Source organism: Typopeltis vanoorti, chromosome 15 (genome assembly GCF_054136105.1).
Source record: "Typopeltis vanoorti isolate ZY-2024b chromosome 15, IOZ_Tvanoo_1.0, whole genome shotgun sequence".
Taxonomy (NCBI): Eukaryota; Metazoa; Arthropoda; class Arachnida; order Uropygi; family Thelyphonidae; genus Typopeltis; species Typopeltis vanoorti.
The window spans coordinates 30,125,372-30,150,311 of record NC_143563.1 but is presented as its reverse complement, the minus strand read 5'-3'; the positions used below and the strand labels follow the sequence as shown (position 1 = coordinate 30,150,311).

Sequence of the window (24,940 nt, the reverse complement as noted above, 5' to 3'; positions counted from 1 at the left end):
CCCTGAAACATGAGCAGCTCCTCTCGGGGATGGGATTTTTCCTGTCTCTGATTGGGACCACCGCTGAGGGTTCCTCTCCATGGCAGAGTAGCGTGTCGCTGAGTGGGACCACCACTGAGTAAAATGATCTTTCTGGTTCACTCAGGTGAGTTTCATGAAACCCCTTATATTATTATTATTATTATTCGTGACACCTCCAAGGAGTCCGAAGACTCATCGCGGGAGGACACCTACAACTGTCTCAACCACTACACCGAACCTCTACTACGAATCATCTCCATCAACGCCATCTACCGCCCACCTGCACCACTACCACAACTAGTATTTTTTGTCTGTAAATTGCGTGTTCTGAAGGGCCGGTTTGTCTGTATGCGGGATGAAAAACTCGAGTTTCCGGGAGAAAAAACCCCGATACTTCCGTATGAGGTCGGCTAACTCACCTTCGACTGAAATCGTCCAGATAAAGATTCCTCCCGTCGCGACGATAATCGAACTTAGGCCTGTTCCAATCGAAGGGCGCAATGTACCGTTGTTCTTCCAATTGCGCTACGGAGGCGCTTATATAATGAAACCGGTCTGATTAGTGACTCTTCCCATAATGCATAGCATTATGATGTCCATAAGGATATGTACTTTGCATAGTTGGGTACTAAGGCAAGTGATATGAAGTCATTAGACTCTATATAAGAGTTACCCAATCGGGAAGTTACTTCCCGAGCAAACTTTGTTTGCTTCGCTTGGATAGAGGATTAAATCAATAATATAATTTCTTGGCATCTTTAATTTACGGTATTCATCTCATAAAACAGTTTTTCCCTTCTGTTCTACATACTGTAATTCGCTTGAACTTTTGCAGAAGCCAGTGGTGAAAATTTAATGCCGTATATTGTGCGCATTCTGGCTGTTTTTTCTGTTGAATTGGATGGGGATTTCTTTTTCTGTTGAATTGGATGGGGATTTCTTTTTCTGTTGTTGAAGGGATTACGTGTTTTTCATCTTACAAATCAGCTGTTTTAGTTCGAGAATGTCTTAAAAAATGTGGATGTCGTCATATGTACCTCGAAACGAGAAGAGGTATTTTATTAGTAATAACGAAGTGATGCAGCTTGAATGCATTTATCCTCTTATTATTTGTTGGGTATGGACAAGAACATAGGAAGCGACAGGGCGCAATAATATAATATTTATATATACTTACTGGGTGTCTGCAAAGCTATGTTGGTGTAAAACCAAGTAGACCCTTTATAATATTATTATTATAATTGCGGCTATTTTGCCTGCTTCAGTTTATAATAGTTTTAGTACTTGGGGCGTTATCAGTGGTGTGTTGGGACCGGCTCGCGCGAGCCGGTTATTAAAATTCTTTATGAAAGGATAGATGATGAATGGTGGTATATACTTTTTCTCGTAAATATTTGAAATTGTATAATAAACATTTACATATATTATTATTATTATTATTATCAAAAATAAATGCATAAAGGAGAATTCACAAAACACAAACGCAATTTACGAACGGGAATTTGGAAACGATTTTATTTACTAAACAATGTCTGTATTCATTAAAACACAAACACGTTATCAAAACTCCCGAAGTGGGTATTTGAATAAACAATAATGCTTTATTTTTCGGCGAATTTCCAAGAACTTGCCACATTATGTTCTTGGAAATGCAACATTGTTGCACTATCGATAAATACAAAAATTCGTCGCGACGGCTACAGTCTCTGGTCATTTGATCGACTACGAGTGGTAATATTAGTGTTACATTTTTTTTTGTTCAGGATTTCATTTGATAATAAGTAAGTTGTAGGTAATATAGGGAATTTTTCTTTAATATATGTTTTTATTTCTTTTTTTTTCAATAATTAAAATAATTTTAATCAGGGTTAGAGTTTTGCGGTCGAAAAAGCGGATAGTAATAGAACGAAACTTCTTAGACATTAAAAGGAGAAAATTTGAAAAACAGAAACAAAGACATCTGAAGATACAATAGAACTTTGTGAAGAATCACATTTTCATAAAGCGAGCCGGTTGTTAAAAATTTACCAACACACCACTGGGCGTTATCCGTTTCGCATGAAATATACAAATGATAATAACCAGAACTAAGAAACTACCGCATACAATTAGTTCTATCCACCCCTATCAATCCAGAACTCTATGTTTGTACTAAAGAACAACTGGTGTTGGCTATTTTTCGTCCGTTTCTTGATAAATAAAGTTGCATATAAATTCAAGATATAAAGTAATTTTATATAAACTTGGTATCTTTCTTGAATACATAATATACCCAAGTTAAAAAAAAAAAAACTTTCTACAAAGTTGCATATATTAATTTCTCCCTTAACGAGTGAATATTTACAGCGTCGCCGATTTTATTGTTTTATAGCAAAAGCAGATTTCTGAGCCATTACATGGACTAGGATTGCTAGACAGTTTGGGTTATATGGGATTTTTGCCTTTTTCGAGTTACAATGAAAAACGATTTTGCATCTTATGAAATTTCCGAAAGGAAGTACAAATGTGATTAATTCAAACTAAGTCTATCGTAATATTATCTTTACTCCAGAATAAATTGGGCAGTACATGGAGATGTACTGAAAGCATTTCATAATTTACACACTAGTGGCTTATGCCACTAGTGTGTACGGGAACTATTGTTCTCTGCATACAGAATGATGTGCTAGCAGATAGAATAATTCATAGCATGTGCAGCGTGGTTTTGAAATTTGCTGATTGCTTTTTAGCCTTGGTGTTTGACATATTAGTGTGTTAACATATATGACATTGATGAAATCACAGTGCATTCAAAGGTTTGGAAGTATGAACTGGAATAGATGCTGTTTTTGATCCCTGCAACAATCCTTCTTCTTGGAAAACTTTCATTGAGGTATTTTTGAACTGTCAGAACAAATGAGAAAGCATCAAAAATATCCAAGAATATTTGGTAGTGGAAAAAAACTTCATAATACATCTGCAGGTAACCGTGTTATCACCAAACCTTCTCATACACCTTCCAACTGAAGGTCATTCCTTGGTGTGGCAGGATTTTTCATCCTAACAACCTGGACTTTCGATCCTGAGAAATAAGCAACCTATCTGGCAAACACGTACTATTAACAGACATAATGCAAGCCTGGTTGGCTAAGTGGTTAATGTATCTGCTCTCCAGCCAAAAGGCTGTGGGTTTGAATCCTGCTGTGGGCATGGATGTTTGTGATTGTCTGTGAAAATACTAGTGGTGGTGGGAGGTAGATGGCATTGGTGTAGTTACAGTTCGTTGTAGTTGGGTGGATTGAGTGGTGGAGACAGAGAGTTGTAAAGTAGGTACCCTCCCCTGAAAAGTTTGAATTCCCTGGAGGTGTCACATAATAATAAAAAAGATCCTGCAGTTACCTCATCCTCTGAGCCTAGACCTTCCACAAGTTATGCATCTAGTGAACTATCCTCAGAATGCTTTGTTTCAATTCCAGAATTTGAAGAATATGTTGCTGATTCCTAGGTCTCCCTGGCTCTTTTGATGAATACTCCAATTAATAAAGCAGCAGCTTTGAAGAATTACTCTTGCTACCATGCTCTAGTTTTAAACTGATTACTTTATGGTGAATTGAGTGGTGGAGACAGAGTTGCCCTTCCTCAATGAATCTTGGACTCCCTGGAGGTGTCAACTAATAATAACAATAATACTAAGACTTCATAGCTTTAGTTGTTTTAATTATAATTTTAACTTACTCAACCTAAGTTCACTAATCCAGTGAAGAAATAAGGTTCTATTTTCTGTATACTAATTCCTTCCCGATATCATGACATATGGAGTATTGTTTGATTTTAAAAAGTAAAGATTTTTTTTATTTCAAAAATAAACAATTTGAAATTTTTGCTGCATAAAATTGTGCATTCATCACTGAAGAAAATATTACAAAGTGATGACAACTTTTAACAATCTTGTACCCGTAGATTGATCAGATGGATTATTCACAAACTTTAGATGGTAGGGATGAAAGGCAGGTCTTCACTGTGATATTTCTGCAGAGATGTTAAATATTGATAACAATCGCGGTAACACAGTCCTTAGTCAACTAATGTAATGATTTTATCACTGATTCCATTTCTTGTTTGCAGTTTCACAAATGTGAAGAATCGTTTTATGCAGCCCATTATAAATAAGTTATTTTTCCAAGCAAATACTGTTAGTTTTAATGGAGGAAGCTTACTAAAATGAGCTTGAAATACATAGAACAGCTCTTTTAAAGATTTCTGAGTTGTTTCCTCTCACACACCTAGACCATTAATAACCTTTCTTCATCTGTTAAAAGACTGATCTGCTGTGCTGTTTACATAAAATCAAATGTAGCATATACATATAAATGTGTGGGCATGCAAAACCTGAAACAAAGTATAACAGGTCTATGTGCAGTACATAATTGAAGAGATTTTTAGTTACCTTAACAGCATTGCATGCATTAGGTTTACTTACTACAGTAATATAGGCACATTCATTACATATGCATGATGACTGATGTGCTAGCATTGGATGGTTATATTTATTATTATTATTATTACACCCTTCATGGAGTTGATAGACTCCTCGTGGGAGGTTCATTCGGCTGACAACATGTTTATCATATAGAATCTTAAAATCCTTAACACTTCTTGCATTAACAACACATTCTAGTAATGCATTCCATTCACTGACAATGTCTGACTAATGCTGTCTTTGAAACTTTGAGGATATCTTTCAGACTAAAATGCATGAAAATATGTTGTAATTGTGAATAATAAGGAACACTTTTGTGATTGTTGTGTCTTTTTAAAATCATATACTAAATCTTATACCCCAAGGCTTGGTGTATGATTATTTTATTCTTTTTGAGTTAAAGTATAGTAGAAAACTCAGCAGACACACTATCAGTGTAAGAAATATCAATGAAAATGAAGTGGAAATCAATACTTAAGATGCTATATTTGAGCAGTAGTGATATCAGGGAAAGGAAAGAGTAACTATAATATTCAATTACTTTATTTATTTTTTTATTTTTTTGAATTGTAGGCAGTTTCAAAGGTACCACACAGAAAAATTTAGAAGGAAAAAAGTGGACACATTTTTTGAATAATTATAGGGAGAGGGCAGCTGAAATAAAGAAAAGGAAATGCAGCTCTTCTTAAGGATCTAAATAGCACAGTCCTTAGTCAACTAATGTAATGATTTTATCACTGATTCCATTTCTTGTTTGCAGTTTCACAAATGTGAAGAATCGTTTTATGAAGCCCGTTATAAATAAGTTATTTTTCATAAAATAACTGGAGAATGAGCAAAGCCAGTAAATAAGTAATACTAGCAAATTTATGCTGAATTTTTTTTTTTTTTCAAAACATGTAGTCATTACAAACTACCATGCATGAACATAAAGTATGAATAATTTCACAAAGAGAGAATGCACAATAAATAATAAAGTCTTATCGACCATGTGCTATATTGATATCTTCCAAACTGGTTCAGAGTACAAAAAGAAAAAAAAAAGTATGCAGTGAATAAGAAATAGGAAGTTATTACCATTTAGTTTGAGCAGGATAAAAATTAATTTCATACTGAAAAGATAAAAAATGTATGAAAGTTAAAGACTCAGAGACAAGCATCTTTTAGATGGGACTGTAGACTCAAATATACAGATAGTAGTGGAGAAACAAAATGAAAAGTCTGTAAACAAACAAAATCTTTGAAATGCAGTGACAAAATCTAAAGAAAACCTTGAATGATTGAGCCAGGGAGGCATGTGGCGAAGTTATTATTATTACATGACAATGGGAGCCCAAGGACTCATCGTGGGAGGGCATACTACTCTACTTCGCTAAATATATCTCATCCTCTCCACTACTACTAAATTCTCCAACTACGGCACTACTACCATGAATGTCATCTATCATCCATCATCACCAACAACAGTATTTTTTGTCTGTAAATTCTGTGTATTCTGAAGGCCGATTTGTCTGCATGTGGGATGAAACACCCTAGTTTCTGGGAGAAAAAAACCCTGCTGCCACCTTATGAGATCAGCTAACTCACCTTCAACTGAAAAAAACCCATATAAGGATTCCACTCGTCACAACGAGAATCGAACTCCAGGTCTTTTCCAATCGAAGGGTGCAATGTTCTGCTATTCTTCCAATTGCGCTACAGCAGCTATGTGGCAAAGTTATAATAATTTTTTTTTCTTGGTTACAAAGTAAATTATGCTTGACAAGAAATTATATTTAATTTCTTTTATCTGTAAGCAAAACAAAATTTGTGCATGAAGTATCTTCACAATTAGTCTACTTGTATAATAGAGGCTGTTGACTTTACTATATATATATATATATATATATATATTGCTATGCATTAAGGGAGGAGTCATTATAATGCAAAACAGTGTAATGCGCATAACAACATACACATCCAAAAAGTAATCTGCTTTTAGTTATGAGGAAGAATCATTTAGTGAATGCAGACAAGAAGTAGATGAGATTGTTCAAATAACAAGTTCACTTTGCTAAGATCTATCAACCATGTGTAGCATGATACTATCACTACACTGGATAAAGAGGCAAAATGGTTCATAAGAATGGTCTTTATTAGCTGTTGCATAACTTGGTTATTATCAATTCAGCAATAGGATCAGATATGATATCAGCATGTGCTAAAAGAATTTGGCTGAAATGGCTTGGCTCTTGACATGTTTGTATAACTTGAGTCTCAGCTTAGGAAAGAACACACAGGAATGAAAAGAATGTATGATAGTTCTATTATACAGGTGATGCAAAAACCGATGTGTCTAACTATCAACCTGTAGTATCTCTGAGGTGGTGGTGAAGATTTTAGAGAAGTTTGTAAGAACTCCTACAGAAATGGATTGACAGACAAGCTATGCTTTGCAAAGCATAGCTTGTCTGTCAACTAAGGAGAGGTCATGTTTTAGCAATTTGCTCACATTTTATAGTAATGTTATGGCTGGGTTCAGTGGCTCACTCAGGATTTAATCTTAATCTTAGGGGGGGGAGGACCGAGTTGAGTAGACGATTTGAGAATACACACTATACATTGCATACGACCTATGACTGAGCATCTGCAGTGATCGCCAATACATGATACCCCTGATCTCCTCTGGCTGGCTCAGGCAAATGAAGTAGTACTCATTCTGCCAAACACTACTTCATTAGCCTTGAGTTCACAGTGGCCGTGATTCCCAAGAGCTATAGGGTATTCCCACCTTATGTGACCGCTAATTCATAAGTAGTATAGAAATAGAAGACATGGCAACATAAATAAAAAAAATGAATTTTAATTAGGAAAAGATTTTTGGAAAATTTTCTAATGTTTTTTTTTTTTGGGGGGGGGGAGGCCCCCTTGGCCCCCCCTGAGTGCACCACTGGCTGGTTTGGATAAAGGGAATGGATACACTATTGACACTGTTGTTAGACTTTGCTAAGACATTTGAGAGGATACCACATGAAAGGCATAGACTAGAGAATATGGGATTGGAATATAAGCTACTGACTTTGATAAGTGGGTATCAGAAAGTGGTATACGGCAAATCCTGCTGTGGGCATGGATATTTGTGATTGCCTGTGAAAATACTAATGGTGGTAGATGGTGTTGGTGTAGTTGCGATTCGTTGTAGCTGGTAGATTGAGTGGTGGAGACAGAGAGCTGTAGAATAGGTGTACTCCCTTGATGAGTCTTTGGACTCCTTGGAGGTGTCACATATAATAATAATAATTTCCAGTTCATCTATCTCTATTCTCACACCAGTCACCATCATATCTGTCATTACAGTATCTCCAACTGGATAGTGTACACCTTGCAAAGCAATCACTCATTAACTTGGCTGTCTACCTCTTTCATTTCCTTACCATCAGCATTCATTAAAGTTTTTCTGTCATAGTCATTCTTCCTTTTACTCACCATGTAGCGAAAGAACTCTTTGGAATTTTTTTTTTGGAAGTTTGGCTAATTTCTTCTCATAATCTAATTTTATCTTCCTTAGTTATGCTAGTCATCCCTCTTGTTTGTACCTAGTACTGCTTCTAAGCTTATTGGTCATCTTTCTACTTATGTATATCCTCCATAATAGTTTCTTTTTAATTGTAAGTCCTATTTAATGGTGCTATTCATCCATCTCACTCCTGCATGACTTATCATCTTGACACTGTATACACAGTCTTTTAAATACCCCTTGACCATTTCCCATGCACTGCTAACATCTTTTCCTTGCAGATTCTTATGCCATGGTATTGCTTCAAGCTGTCTCCTAGGCTTGTCATAATCACCTGCTTTGTAATTCCACATATCTCTTAACTGAAAATTCCATGTTCGGTAACCTTACAGGTCAAGACCACATGATCACTCTTCCTAGTTGGAAACATTGTAGCTATCTTGGAAAATGACAAATCCTCTATTCTGTCACTAGATCCATCACTCTCAGATGAGTCCTTTCCATCACATGCTGTTTCCTTCACTTTATATGAACTTTCCTTCTAATCTATGTCCTTGTCACTGAAGTTTTCATAATAATTACTCAATCTGCACTCATTGTGTTAATTTGACAATGTATGATATCTGTGTCTTTCTTTCTTTCTTTGCTTATTCTGTCTGGCCTTGTAGCAGTAACCAACTATATATTTTGTCCTTGGCCTCTCACACCAGAGGGCTTCAAATGCACTACCTCTTCTGTTGAATTGAATTTCTGCTTTTATTGCTATCATTAGTATGCTTTCGTATCATTAGTAACTTTGACCAAGTTAAAGTAATCACTGTCAATTTCTTATTCCAGATGCTTCTTGCTTTAGTATGCATAAAAATTGCAGTATACCTTGAAGCCAACCAGATCCACCGCCCCTTCATCTTATATAGTCTATCCTATTTAAATTTGGGACCTACAGAAATATATTCTTTTTTTTTTTTTTTTTTTTTTTTTTTTTTTTTTTTTTTTTAAATATGAATCTCACTTTCTTCTTTTAGGGCTATTTAAACAAACACACACACCCCTGCTCCCTCTCTCCCCATCAAATGGTTGTGCTTTCTCTGATTTTACACTTTTATACTCTCAGTGACTGACTGACTTGTAAATGACTGATGGATTCGATTACAATCCATCATACATAAGCCCTCCCATTATTCATGACATATATCCCCAAACTATTTTTGCTAAAACTTATACATTAATTCATTCCCAATCATGTCTCTTCTTTTTAGCTTGCCTCTGTCATGCTATTGCCCTTACAGTCTTTACCCTCCCTCTTCTTTTTCACTTCTCTCACAATGCTTCTCATTTATTGTATCATTTGCTACCTCCCATAACAACAATGTTTTTCATCTTCCCTCTCTGCATTCTAACAGCTTTGCTAACATTCTTAATCTTTGTAAGTGGAAGGTACAATTTTGTCACACTTTCATCAAACTATCCTGTTATCATTGAACTGTAAGAAATTAGTAATAATTTAACTTTATTATGTAGTACCATGTCATAGCCTAGATACTTCTTAAGGACACATATCAGGAATTGATGATGATGATATTTAAAATTATAATGATCCTTCATTATTAAAACAGCTGATTCTAAAGGGACTGATTTCTGATAAACAGTGATAATACTCAATTTATGCACTGATTTTTTTTTAAATATCCAGTTTGTACCAACATGCAAATATTAAAAAAGATGAGCTAATAAATCCTAAATATATCTGCAATTCTCTTATTACTTGCCCATTAATTAACACACACTAATTTAAATATTTTTATTTGAATAGAAATGGGCTGTAAAGCACCTCGTAACTTTTCTTGGATCGAAGATGGCAAACTTGCAGCATTTGGATGGCCAAATACTCCTGACCATCTACGTTTTCTGTTAAAAGAAGGAATTACATATTTGGTCACCTTGTCTCCAGAGAAGAAACCTCCAATCCATGCTTTTCCACAATTTACATGGGAAGAAATCAAGATTTGTGAATTTTATCCTCCAAAAATATCACAGATTGAAAAATTCATTGGATTGTGTAGTGATGCTTTTCGGAAGAAGGAGGTAAATATGTCATTTCAGTAATCATTTCTGTTCACAACATATATTTCAGAGTTGGGTTGTTTAGAATTAATTCCAGACAGCTTAGACCAGAAGGAAGTGCTAATTGCATGTGTTTATCATTTGGCATATGGGAGTAAAAACTTGATTTTTTAAGGAGGGGAAAATTCTGTTAGAGAAAGAGAGAGGCAAGACTACTCAGTCTTCATTTGAAAATACTTAAAATTTTTCTTCATAATATCCTTGACAGGTTTTAAGTCCAGATCTCTCTGATGACAAAACATTATTCTTTTGGTTATATGAGGCTGAGAAAAAAACTTTTTTTTTTTAATCGTGCTGCATGATATTAAACATAATAATTTCCTTCACAGTTAAAATTCTAGATAAGATTTTTAATAAAGAAGATTTCATGTTTTCAGCCTCTTGATGAGATTGAGCCATTAAATAAATTCTTGTTTTGAAGTACTGTTGTTCTTTGGACCTAGTTGATCAAAGATATTAGTTTGAAACCTGGTTGTGAGTTCAAATCCAACTGTGGCATGGAATTTTTTGTGATTGCTTTAGTTGATAGATGGTTTTCATCACTCCCTCCACTTGTTGGCTTGAAAATTAACACATATTAGATGACAAATACATTACATTCAATCATCATGACAGCAGAAGATTAGGAAAGACACTAATAAGAATTTTAGTTCTGTGGCACAAAGAAAATAAATATTTAAGTTTCTTAAATCACACTGGATATCTTGGTATGATAGAGAATATTTATGAAGTAAACAGGACAAGAAATTATATTGTTTATATTTTTATTTGTCTAGAGTGTTAGAAAACAAATGTTTTTCACATGAATTAGCTTCATAATTAGGCTGTTTATATACAGTTAATAGCTGAACTTACTATTTTGCTATTTGCATATGGGGAAATATGATTCTGCTATCATAACAGCTCCCAGTAACTTCACAGATGGTTCCCACTGATGAGACCATCAAAACTAGTCTGGGATAGTGATTTATCATAATGCATAGTATTACACATTTGAGAGAAGAGAGTCAGCCATGCATTATGGAATGCAGGAAGCAACCTGAGATGAGGCAAATTTTGTTGTGTGAAGATATTTCATGTATGAACTTTTGTTTGCTTATATTTGGATAAATATAGATGAAAACAAGAACATATTTTTTTTTTTTTTGTTAAGCATAATACACTTACCAGCTCAACATTAAAAACTTTTCTACAAGAATATGTTCTACTTACTTACATACAATTTATTATTATACAGCTTCTGGAGATGGCCTTATTTTCTACACTTGTATGCTGCTATTCTAAGAAAAATCTCTTCCATGTTAATCTGTAATAACCCTTAATCAACCTGTTATGTCTCAGTGATATCTTTTCTCCTGTCTATAAGAGAATGCAAGATTGCATATTCTCGATTTTTTTTTTGTACCACCCAACATTCCAGAGACCAAAAATCATTATAGTTATCTCTGGACTCTTTCCAGTATATCATTTACCCCATGAAAACTAGGTGACTAAATCTGCGCACAATATTCTATATGCAGCCTGAATGTTTTGGTTTGCTTCATTAAGTTATGAAGCAAATCAAAGCTTCCATACTTATACATGCCAGTGTCATCTGCTTCCCTGCATAATTCATTGTGATGTCCTTATAATTTTAATAACATGGCCCTAAATTTCAGGTCCTTGTCCACCATGACTCTCAAATCCATTATTTCCACCACTTCCTATAAGATATATCCATCAGTTATATGCTCTACATTGAAGAACATGCTATATATTTTCTATGGAGATGACAGTATGGCTTTGTGAAGGATATGTCTTGCCTCTGTAATTTACTCTTCTAATATAGTTATGAATTGGGCCCTTGGTTACAAAATCCAAGATATCCCTGGATTTTGTAACCATGATTCCAGGATAAGGTGGTTAGCTCTCTGTCTATATTTTGTGTGTCAATTACATGTGTTCTCCTCATATGGCCAGTTTTGAATGTTTTTAACTCCAAGTTTCTTCGAATTAAAAACATTGGAACCTATGAGACCAGCTAACTCACCTTCACTTCAATACAGGTTGTTTTACATCCCAGATAGATTCGAACCCAGATCTTTCCAACTGAAAGACATCGTTTAAACTGAGCTATGGAAGTCCTTTAGTAGTTGCCTCATTTTCTATAATAAAGTGACACTTCAGTTATTATTATTATTATTAACATTTGACCTCCATGGAGTCAGACACTCATCGTAGGAGGTACTCACCATTGCATACAGTGCTCATCCAACTGTGTCTTAAACTGATTCAATGTGTCCACATCCACAACACTCTCAGGCAATGCATTCCACTCACCAACCACCCTCCATGCAAAGAACCTGCTTCTCACTCCTTTGCTCACACCCTCCTTATACAGTTTCCAGCAATGGTCTCTTGTTCTACTCCCCTCTCCCATTCTATGAAAAATCTCTTCCAAATGTCAAATGTCTACCTGATAACAACCCCTGACCAGCTTATATGTCTCAATCATATCCCCCCCCTCTTCCTCCTATTCACGAGACTCTGCAACTTACATTCTCTTAATCTGTCCTCGTACTCCACATTCCAAAGACCACTGACTACCTTTGTGAATCTTCTCTTTACCCTTTCTAACATATCCTCATCACCATGAAAACCCGGTGACCAAACCTGTGCACAATAATCTATATGAGGCCTGATGAAGGCCTCATACAATGGAATCATAACCTCTCTATTTCTGTATGTCAGGGTTCTCCCATCATTGCCATTATTCGATGTGATGTCTTCATAACTTGTGGCCCTTGAATTTCAGGTCCTTGTCCAACCACCTTCCTAGATTTCTCATCTCCTCTACTTCTGTTAAAGTTTCCCCACTAAGTGTATACTTTGCAATCCATCGTTGTTTACCAAATCTCAAAACATTACACTTGGCAACATTGAGCTGACAGTTCCACTTACCTGCCCATTCATGCAATCTATTCAAGTCCTGTTGTAAGGCATTAACATCAGCTGACTGTGCATTGCTCTCCCCAGTTTTGCATCATCCACAAACAGCTGGATATCACTAGTTAAACCCAACCCAATATCATTAACATACAAATTGAACAACAATGGCCTCAAAACTGACCCTTGCAGCACACCACTGGTGACCTTTCTCTTTCGAGATACTGCCCCCCCCCCCCCCCCCCCATATACAACTTTCTGATACCTATCCGACATCCAGTCACTGATCCAACACAGAAGTCTGTTATCCCATCCCATCTGTTCCAATTTATTTAAGAGCTTGTCATGTGGCAGTCTATCAAAAGCCTTTGCAAAATCCAAGTACACCACTGTATATGCATCTCCCTTGGCCAAGGTATTTGTCACCTTGTTATAGTATATAAATAAGTTAGTGAAACATGAGTTAGATAAAGGAAATAGTTATGTCATAATATTATGACTTCACAAAGGCAACAATTGACAGAATACTGCATGGAACATTATGTAATGTGGTGATAATGATATCACAAAGTAGAATGAAGAAGGTAGGTGACATATCACAGGGCCTTGTAATTGGGTTGCAGTTTAATTTACACATTAATGATGTTGGGAATGATTTGAGGAGAAATATCCAGTTTTGCCAATGATGCTAAATTAGAGAGGATAACAGTTAACCACCCATAGATAAGAAGGGAATACCATGACTGTTGTATGCTTCACATCTATATTTTGGTGGGTGTGAAAACATGTCATTGCTGGCATACCCATCAAAATATGGACGTGAAGCATACAACAGTCATGGTATTCACTTCTTATCTATGCTGTCTGCTTCAACAGAGTTGAACAGCATAGATAAGAAGGGTAAACTATCAATTATTTCCATTATGAGGCTGTGATAATCCTTCACACCTAAGTGAATACTTAACTGATTTTTATTTATTTATTTGATGATATAATGGCTGGGATATCCAGATGGGCATTTGGCACTATCTTATGAAGTCAACATGTTACTAGTGGTTGTAATGTATTTTTCTGTGTTCTGCAGGCCAATTTGCCTGGTTGTGAGAGGAAAAACCCTGCCACCTCTATATGAGACTAGCTAACTTACTTTCAGTTGAAAAGTTTCAATAAAGGTCCTTTGCATGCTAGATAGGACTCAACCCTACGTCTTTCCAACCAACGGGCTTCATCTATACCATCTGAACTATGGAGGCTCTTATTTAACCAGTTGTGTTCATAGTTGTATATCAGAGCCAGTACTGCTGAAAGGAAGAAACACATACTTCCTGCACATTTCTTGAAATCAATCCTTTTATCACATAATTATGATATTTATGGCAGGATAAAATAAGAGAAACTTCCATACTGAAAGATATGATTTTTTTTTTTTATCACTGACAAAAAAAAAATTCATTGGCCATTAATTGGATACAGGGAAATGGAATAATTTCCTGTAAGCAAATATTTTGTTTTCAAAGAACTTTATTCAAGATAATTACTTTGCAAAACAATTATTTTATAAATTAATCACATATGTCCAGTTTTTTTTTTTGAAAATTTGCTGTTTGTTCTAAATTTGTTTACTGTCTGTTTATATTAGAAATCACTTTGTAAGATTCTTACAGGTATTGGTGTATTACTCTGAGCAGCATTCCTCCCCATTTTTCGGAATCAAATTAAGAATTATGGAGAAAAATGGAAAGAACACATACTAAGAATGAATAGAAGCAGAATACCTAAACAAATTCTAAATTACCACCCAAAAGGTACTCGATGCAGAGGAAGACCCTTAAAAAGATGGAATTGAGTCCAGAAAAGGCCACTTGGCCTATAAGCCTAGAAAGGAAGAAGAAGAAGTTAAGAATTAAACAGTTGTGCATTGACTAAACAATCCATGTAACATGTAGCTAAAGTAATATGAATAATTTTATTCTTATGGTTATTTTCCATATTCAGCAGGAGAAAATAGCCAAAAAATAATCTCGCACACACTTTTTTTTGGGGGGGGGGAAGAACATTGTGGATAAAATATGGTTTTGAAAAGAATATATCCTATGAAGAAGAAAATGCTATATTATTATTATTATTATTATTAGGACTTGACAAATCATTCGAAATCCTACTCACCATAGAATAAATGTACTTTCCCAAGACATCTATTTATTTAATGTTATATCTCAATAAGTCAGTAGGATTCTACTGATTAGTTGTGCTGCATCTGTGGTTTTTAAAGTTAAAAGACTTCGTTTAAAAAGTTTTTTTATGAAATAAAAAATATTATATTTTATTCATCTGCAGTTACTTACCAGCTGGCAAAATCTACTCACCACAGACTAGTGGGCAAGCATATTTGTCTAGCCCTGATTATTATTATGTAGTATGAAGAAGACTGTACATTTGACGAAATCCATTTACTACTACTTTTTGATTTAATGTGGTAGCAGAAATGAATCTGTGATTATTATAGTTATACAGGCAATTATGTGATGTTTTGTGTGAAGACAGGCTGATTAGGCAGAATTAATTTTTTAACTAAAAAATATCATATCAGCCTACAAAAAAAATACCCTTTTTTATTTAGAATGTCTGTCAGTTGAAAGGATAAAAATGAAACAAATTTTTAATATGTACTGAGCTATGGTTTGGAGCTCTTTAATATGCCTTCTGGGATGTTTTTACCTCAGTTGTGATAATTAGATTATAAATATGAAAAAAATATTAAACTGTAATCATTAATCATAGATGCCTCCATAGCTCAGTCAGTATAGACGAAGCCCTTTGGTCAGAAAGACTTGGGTTCGATTCCCATCTAGGATGTGAGGATTCTTTATCTGGTCTCTTTCGACTAAAGGTGAGTTAGCTAGTCTCATATAGAGGGATTTTTCATGTGAAACCCAGGCTGTTCATCCCTCAGAACAAGCAAACCGTCCCTGTGAACAAACATAGATTTACAGCCATGAATATTTATGATAATATGTGTGTGGAAGAGAGAGGGTCCCACCACATGTGGTCAACCATGAGTCGCATCATACCATGCCTTAAACACATTCAAATTCTCTGGAGACACCACACACACTCTCAGGCAAGGCATTCCAATCATTCACAACTCTGCATGCAAAAAACCTGCTTGTCCAGCCCTATTTTATACAGCTTCCAGGGATGACCTTGTTCTCCCCTCCTGGATAGGAGTTGACACATGAATGGAAAATCATTATAGCCAGAAAGTTTCAAGATTTACCAGGTTACTTATCCTTAAGTTATTCTAATAGTAATGAATAATTTCAGTTAACTATCAGCTGTTGCTAGGGCATAGAGGATTATTAGCTAATGCATATAAGATAGCTTATTTAGCAGATAGTAGCATTTGGTATACTCTTTAAACAGCAGCATTCAAAACTTTTTATGATATAAACTCGAACAATTTTCACATAGGAAAGATATAATAGGAATTCTGTTTGTAAAAATTAGAAAAAATTGAGCTGTTTGCTATTCCCAAAATAATTGATACCCAGACATGGAAAAAAAGAAAAACAGGAATCATGAAATTGCAAAGAAATAATTCTATTTCAGCATATAAATCAACACAGCAATCCCTCCATTAATGTGCTTAATGTGTTCTTTAAAATGGGCATGTTAATCGAAATGCACTAATCAAATATCATAACCTATGGGGAAAAAGTATAATTCATTCCTCAAATTTATTACAACTTTTTTGATCCTTAATTTTTTTTATAAAAGAATTAGGGTATGCCTCACTGGCATGTTAAAGGAAAACCATGAAGCTGAAAGACAATAAAACATATGCTGTATTTGTTTACAAATACCAGAATATCAGAAATAAAGGGGCTGAAATGGTTTCAGTGATTGAGTTTATTTGCCCCAAAATCATTGGAATAAGTGAAACATGATTGAATGAAGATGATATCTTAACGGGAATAAAAATAGAAGGGTACAGTATTTTTTGTGAGGATAGAAAGGGCAAGAAGGGAGGGAGATGCTGCTGATGATAGCAGGGGAATTAAGTCCCCATAAGGTAGACATGAAAAGGGGAAATAGTGGCAATGGTTATAAGGCAGTGTGGTGTAAATCTGGAAGTTGAGAGGAAGACATATTTAGTTGGATGTTGTTATAGGCCTGGAAACGTGGAGGGGTGGTGATGAAGAAATGTATGAACAACTTGGATTAACGAACAAAGGAAAGGTAATTATTATGGGTGATTTTAATTATGGCAGTATACATCGGAATGAAGAGATAGCATTTGGGAATAAGGAAAATGAATTTCTCGAGTTCTTGAGAGATAACTATCTCAGGCAGCATGTAAAGAAAGGCACATAAGGATCAAGAGTTCTATATCTCATCATTTCGTCAGAGGATGTAATTGTTAGAGGGGTTTCACACTTTCCTTGAGTTGTTGAAAGTGATCATGATGTAATCACCTGTGTTGTGGCTAGTCATATGCAGACTTTTGTGAGGAAAGGATATATGTGGAATTATAAGGCTGGTGATTATGACAACTTAGGAGACAGCTTGGAGCTATAACGTGGAACGAGGAGTATGGATATAAATGCTGCATGGGAACTGACAAAGAAATACATTACAGCATCAATGTGCGAATGTATTTCGAAGGCCAAAAGGCTGAATAAGGTAAGTATAAAATGGAATGAGTGTGGAGCTTGAGCATGAAATCTGGAAAAAGAAAGTCCTTTGGAGGAAGTGCAACATGAATAATGATAATAATCAGTCACATGAAGAGTATAAATAACAAGACGGAGAGTGAGTCAGTTCGTAAGGAAAACAAAAGTAGAGTATGAGCAGAAATTGGCAAATCAGGCAAAGAAAATCTAAAAAACCTAGAGAGTTTTTTAGATATGTGGCAAGTAGAAGGGAGAATGATCATAGTAAGATGAAGTTAAGGGATGAAAGTGGTAGAATGCTAACTGCTACAGATGATGTTCGGGTATTCAGTGATCAATTTAGTGATCAATCAAGCCGGCCTGGTCAGATGAGTGGTTAGTGTATTCGCTCTCCAGCCAAAAGGCTGCAGGTTCAAATCCCGCTATGGGCATGGATATTTGTGATTGTCTATGAAAATACTAGTGGTGGTGGTCGGCAGTAGATGGCATTGGTGTAGATGATGAAGGTAGGTGCAGTTGGTGGATTGAGTGGTGGAGGAGAGTTGTAGAGTAGGTGCCCTCCCACGATGAATCTTTGGACTCCCTGGAGGTGTTATGTAATAATAATAATTTATAAGGTTTCATTCTCATCTGGGTGAAATCAGAGAAACTTAAACTTAGGGGACAAAGAGAGGATGGTTTAATTGTGAGTGAGCAGGAGGTATTTCAGGAAATAAATAACCTTGATGTCAGTAAGGCCATAGGATTTGATAACATATCACCACACATCTGAAGGGAATATTCCAGGGAATTAGCAGTAACAATGGCATACCTGTCTAATAAGAGTCTTACAACAGCACAGGTTCCAAGGGAGTGGAAAGAAGGTAAAATTGCTCCACTGTATAAAGGTGGTGATAATGCTGTAGCTTCAATTTATAGGCCAGTCTGTATATCTGGAGTTGTGGTAAAGGTACTGGAGAGATTGGTGAGAAGTAGGATACAGAAATGAGTTGATAACAGCAGTATTCTCTGTGGTTATCAGCATGGGTTTGTTAAAGGGAGATCATGTTTTACCAACTTACTTATGTACTATAACGAAGAAACAAATAACTTGTACAAGGCAAATACATATAGTGGTATACTTCATCATCAAATTCCTGCCATGTACCCTCAAGGGGTGTACAGGATATGATAGTACTATATGAAAAATTTACATCATTACTAACTTCCTATCTACAATTTTCCTCCAAAACAGTCTGTTACTCGTTAAGACTCCAATATTTCTATCGTCTAAGGTACTTTGTACAGTATCAAACCACCTATATCTTGGTCTTCCTTTGGATCATTTTCCTGCCAACCTGGCAGAGAACACTTGTCTTGCTAATCTTTCCTCGCCCATTCTATTTAAGTGACCATACCACCTGAGATTAGCTCTGCTAACGCATTCCTGGATACTGATAATGCCCAGTTCTTTCCTAATATCCTCATTTTTAATATGCTATTGCCATTGATACCATCTGTTCACGCCTGTAATCTTTCTCAGGACTCTCATATCTGTGGTCTCTAGTCTTTGGTCAAGTGTTTTACTTCTGACCCAGCTCTCAGATCCATAAGTTAAAACTGGTTTGAACACTGTCTTGTATACAGCTAATTTAGTGTTCTGACTAATTTCTCTCTTATTCCATATGAATTTATTCAACTGACTTCCTACCATAACCAGCTTTGTTGATTCTGTTGTCTATTTCCATATTTAATTTACCATCTTCACTAAAAATGGTGCCTAAGTAGCTGAAATGTTTTACTTGTTCCTCAGGTTCTCCGTTCACAACGCAGTTGATATTTTCAACAATTCTGCCTATTTTCATTGTCTTTTTATTGCTGACCTTCATACCATATCTATTACAACAGTTATTCAATTTAGTCAGGGAATCTTGTAGCGGATTTATTTAGAAGTATAACATCGTCCACATAAAGCAAAGAACATACATTAACATCTCCAATTCTGATATCATGTTTAATACCATTTTCCTTCATAATGTGATCTATATAGATAATGAATAACAGAGGGGATAATGTACATCCTTGTCTCACACCAGATTTAACATTAAAAGTTTGCAAAAGCTTTTGATAGACTGCCACACGACAAACTGTTAAATAAAATTAAATTGATAGGATTTGATAACAGATGTCTGAGTTGGATCGGTGACTGGTTGTCAGATAGGTATCAGAAAGTTGTATATCCCAAAAGAGGAAGGTCACTAGTGGTGTGCTGCAAGGGTCAGTTTATGGACCATTGTTGTTCAATTTGTATATTAATGATATTGGGATTGTTTTTTATTATTATTATTTGACATCTCCAGGGAATCCAAGACTCATCGAGGGAGGGCACCTACTCTACAACTTTCAGTCTCCATCCACCAACTGCATCATCTACACCAATGCCATCTACTGTCCACCACTAGTATTTTCACAGACAATCACAAACATCCATGCCCACGGCGGGATTCGTACCACAGCCATGCTAACCACTTGGCCAACCAGGCTGGCTTGCAGCCATTTCCAGATGAAGCAAAACAGGGGAGAGCAATGCAGAATCAACAGATTGCATGAATGGGCAGGTAAGTGGAACTGTCAAGTTCATTGTTGCAAAGTGTAAGGTTTTGAAATTTGGTAACCAATGATGGGATGTAAGTATGCACTTGGTGGGGAAACTTTAAAGAAGGTAGAGGAGATGAGAGATCTGGGAGCGGTGGTGGACAAGGACCTGAAATTCAGGGGCCACATTGCGTAAGTTGTGAAGAGATCACATTGGATAATGGCAATGATGTGGAGTACCCTGACATGCAGAAATAAAGAGATTATGGATGCCATTGTATAAGGCCTTGATCAGGCCTCATATGGATTATTGTGCACAGATTTGGTCACTGGGTTTTCATGGTGACTAGGATAATGTTAGAAAGAGTCCAGAGAAGATTTGCAAAGGTGGTCAATGGTCTTTGGAATGTGGAGTATGAGGGCAGTTTGAGAGAACGTAAATTGGAAAGGTTTGTGAATAAGAGTAGGGGGGGATATGATTGAGACATTAAGCTAGTCAGGGATTGTTATCAGGTTGACATGGGAGAGATTTTTCATAGAATGAGAGAGGAGGTAAAACAAGAAGCCATCCCTGGAAGTTGTATAAGGAAATTGTGAGCAGAGGGATATGTTCTTTACATGGAGAATGGTTGGTGAGTGGAATACATTGCCTGAGTGTGTTGTGAATGTAGACATATTGAATCAGTTTAAGGCATGGATGGATGAGCTTTGTATGCACCTCTGACTCCATGAAGATCAGATGTTAATAATAATAAATATGTACTATTAATATTGGAGTCCTAACAGATACCAGACTGATTTTTAAAAAAAATGTCATTATAGCATTTTATTATACAGGATAACATTATAGTATATTATTACTATAATGTTATCCTGTATATCCTTTGAGGATACATTCAGGAATTTGATGATAATGGATAATTCTGAATGATTCTTGGGATCAAGACAAGAACTTCCTACATTAGTTAGTATGTTTGATACTGCTACATAAAATTTTTACTTAGAATATATTAAATTCTTTTGTATAATCTTTGTCAAGTAGCTTTATTTTATCCTCCTACATGTTTCGCCAATTTTTCTATTGGCATCCTCAGGGAATACAAACTAGTAAGCTAAAATGAAGGTTACAGACTAGGTTATAACTGATGGTTCTAATTGGTATTGTGCGTGATGACAATGTGAGTGTCTCGTTAACATGATTTATTCGTTATGGTTCATGACGTAATTGTTATGAAAGTTCATTTCTTTGATGTTTAATGATCTGATAAAAGTTTTCCAAATTTCTGGTAAAATTAGACCTTGATTCTTGTTTAGGTTTTCAGTTTTAGGAGCAACTGTAGCTGCTTCTTTAAAGGTTCTTGAATGGTAGTTATCTTCTATGTATGACATAAGGCTCTTATCTCACTCAGTGTGATGGTTAGTAGAGGCAAAGTGGCATGAAAGGCCTGAAATGTCTTGTCTGTTATTTCTGACATATCCTATGTGTTCTTTCTTTCTTGTTTCAAAGCTTCTAGAGGTCTGACCTACGTAACTAATACCACATGAGCAAGGTATATTATATACTCCAGAGTACTTGTAGAATGGGTGATCTTTTGGTGATCTTAAAAATTTCCGAATAGTGTTGATTGGTTTGTAAATTCTTTTGTGTTCCTAAATATAAATAGTATTTATATTTAGTATTTAAATAGTAGTGTATAAATACTAATATATATACTTTAGTATATAAATAGTATTTATTATTTATATTTATATTTAGTATTTATATTCTTGATGGGGAGGAGGTGGAGAGGTTCCAGAGACGAGTGACCAAGATGATAGCAGGTCTATGGAATGAACCTTATGAGAACAAGTTGAAGATTTGTGGGTTGCAGAAATTGGTTGATAGGCAAAAAAGGGGTGATATGATTGAGACATTCAAATTAATGAAGGGTTTCTATAAGATTAATTCAGAAGATATGTTTGAGAATAGGACTGTTGGTGGGAGGACTAGGTACCATACATGGAAGCTTGGCAAGAGTGTGGTTAGCAAGAGTGTTATAGTTAGGTTTTTTACTTGGAGAGTGGTGAATGAGTGGAATAAGCTGCCAGAGTCTGTTGTGGGTGCCATGACTGTGAATGAGTTCAAGGCGAGGTATGATAGATGCTGTGTGAATATCGAATAGTTGTTCTTGACTTGGTGTTAGGGCCTCCCTCGATGAGTCTAAGGACTCCTTGGAGTTGTCCATAATAATAATAATAAATAGTATTTAAAGAAAAAGTGACATATTGAACACAAACATATCGTGTTCTGTATGTATGTATATATAGAAAAAAAAGTGAAACTAATGTTTCCCCTTTCTTTTTTGTTTAGGCAATTGGAGTTCACTGTTGGATGGGAAGAGGAAGAACAGGAACAATGATAGCATGTTACTTTGTTAAATTTCACAAAATGAAGCCTCGAGATGCTATAGCGTACATTCAAAAACTAAGACCAGGTTCAGTAGAAACTTATTCCCAAGAAGAAGCAGTAATAGAGTATCATATCTATCTCTGTCAAACTCAACAACTGTGATACAAAATATATTAGTTACATTTATTTATTTTTTACATTAAATTATGTTAAGCAGTCTAACTTCTTGTTTAATGTAACTTAAAATATAATGTAATTTAAAATAACTAATTTAATGTAAGTGTCATCTGTATTTAATTTTATTCTTATTCCTTGTTAGTACCATGAGCAGGCTAAGGGTTAGATAATCCAGTTTCCTCCCACACTGGAGACCAGTTAAAACATTTTTGAGCCATTTCAGACCTCCAGTAAGCAGAGTGGTGGTGGTAGTATCACACTGGACAACAAAATATCACCCACCACCTAGAGACTTTCACAAACATCCAGGCTGTTACAGGATTCAAATCTGCAGCCTATTAGTTCGAGAGGAATATGCTATCTGCTCAGCCAGTCCGATACACATATATAAGAATTTCATTTATTGCAAACAACCTGCTGTAAATATATTCCCTATCACACACAAAAAAAGTTTACAATACAAATTTATGAATGAATTCCATAAATTTCTACAATTATAGATTGTACTTAACCCATAGAAATGTAGTTTTTAAATGTTGTGAATATCTTCAATATGAATGAAAACAAATCTTTAAAGAAATAAAAATCATTTGAAAATCTGATGTGTTTTATTTTATTTATTTTTTTTTTTTCAGTAAAGAATCAATATTTTGTTTATGGATTTTTATTTTTCATTTCCTTTATATTAGAATATAAATAATAGTATTTATATTCTAATATAAATACTCCAATGAAAAGTTCACTTAGGCATGATTAGCCAAAGTTTTACCACTTGATTATAAAGTAAATTACTAAATTAATGCTGGGAGTGCATTAATTTAGTAATTCATACACGTTCATGTTGGGAGTGTCCAAATGCTGACACCACCAGTGAGAACTAGCTTTACCATATATATGCTGCTTCAAGCTACAGACAGATGGATTTTCACAAAGTTTATATGACATGTTAGTTGCAATTTTTTGGTAGAATTTTATTTGTAAGATTATATATATATTATTTGCTTTCTGGACCCAATGATAGCACTATAAACAGCTGTTACCATTTATTTTTGCAACTGAAAATTTGAAAGAGGATGTTAGAACAAATGTATTTAGTTAGGTACTACTTTGGTGCAACAACAAAGCTGCCTTGCATACAGCATAGTGTCCATGGGTGGGAATGTTTTTTATTATGACGTGTTATTCAAGTTGTTTCTAACTATCTAACTGTTGCTAAATGTAGTACGTAGTAAATATTAATCCTTCTGTGCATTATAAGAGTGGACTGCATCTATTGATCTCCAACAATTCTAGAATATGTGAGAGCTCTATTATTGATAAGACAGAAGAGCCTCTTACAAAAAAGGGGAGTGGGAGAAATGTAATAAACATCGAATTTGTGAAAGAGGTGGTTAATTCTGATGATGTTTTTTTATTCTGACGTGTTTTCAAGTTGTCTCTAACTACTCTAACTGTTGCTAAATATAGTACATAGTTAGTAAAATTCCTTCTGTGCATTATAAGAGTGGACTGCATCCATTGATCTCCAACAATTCTAGAATATGTGAGAGATCTATTATTGATAAGACAGAAGAGCCTCATACAAAAAAAAGGGGGGGGGGGAATGTAATGAACATCGAATTTGTGGATAATTCTGATGATGACTGAAATTATATATGTATATATTTCTGTGTAAAAACTGTATACTGATCATCCATGAATCAGATCATCAGTGATCATCTAAGAAAAAGAAAATTCTTAGGAAACTAAGTGAAATATAAATAAAACAGAAATAAACAAATACACATAATAAGCACAACAAATTGTACAAGATGATTTTCTGCTCCCATCAAACCAACCAACCACATGTATCTCTCCCATGCTTGGATTAATCACCTAATCAAGATTATTAGTTCAGTGGATTAGCCCCTTACTAGTTATGAATTAACAAATGTATACAGCTACTGTTTCTTATTGGTTAGTTATTTATATTTTGCAAACAAATTTCTTTCTCTCCCCCGATAGGACTTTATTAAAATTATATCCATCATTAATGCAATTCGTATCCAGAGTTAATAGCATCACATGTTATTCGCTCCCCTCACCAACTTACAGGACACATG

General features: G+C 35.2%; 1 protein-coding gene across 4 annotated transcripts; it reads left to right on the top strand.

Annotated features, from left to right (window-relative positions):
- The first annotated feature begins 1,022 nt into the window (after positions 1-1,022).
- Positions 1,023-23,440, top strand: LOC150098557 (dual specificity protein phosphatase 23-like). 4 transcript variants are annotated; one of them, XR_016549525.1, is made up of 4 exons: positions 1,042-1,138; positions 9,790-10,061; positions 20,038-20,295; positions 22,623-22,746. XR_016549525.1 is itself a non-coding variant. In XM_090405523.1 (3 exons), the coding sequence occupies exons 1-3, from the start codon at positions 1,053-1,055 to the stop codon at positions 22,821-22,823; spliced, it is 495 nt and encodes a 164-aa protein (XP_090261649.1). In that variant the 5' UTR covers positions 1,023-1,052; the 3' UTR covers positions 22,824-23,440. The 4 variants fall into 4 exon arrangements, 3 of the variants coding, with proteins under 3 accessions (XP_090261649.1, XP_090261648.1, XP_090261650.1); XM_090405523.1 differs by lacking the exon at positions 20,038-20,295 and having other exon boundaries at positions 1,023-1,074; positions 22,623-23,440; XM_090405522.1 differs by lacking the exon at positions 20,038-20,295 and having other exon boundaries at positions 1,096-1,138; positions 22,623-23,440.
- The last annotated feature ends 1,500 nt before the right edge of the window (positions 23,441-24,940 follow it).

Excerpts from the sequence above, each read along its gene's own strand:
- LOC150098557 (XM_090405522.1), top strand. The coding sequence starts at position 1,111 with ATGCATTTATCCTCTTATTATTTGTTGG. Across the intron at positions 1,139-9,789 it reads ATCCTCTTATTATTTGTTGG|AAATGGGCTGTAAAGCACCT; the intron begins GTATGGACAAGA and ends TTATTTGAATAG. Across the intron at positions 10,062-22,622 it reads ATGCTTTTCGGAAGAAGGAG|GCAATTGGAGTTCACTGTTG; the intron begins GTAAATATGTCA and ends TTTTTTGTTTAG.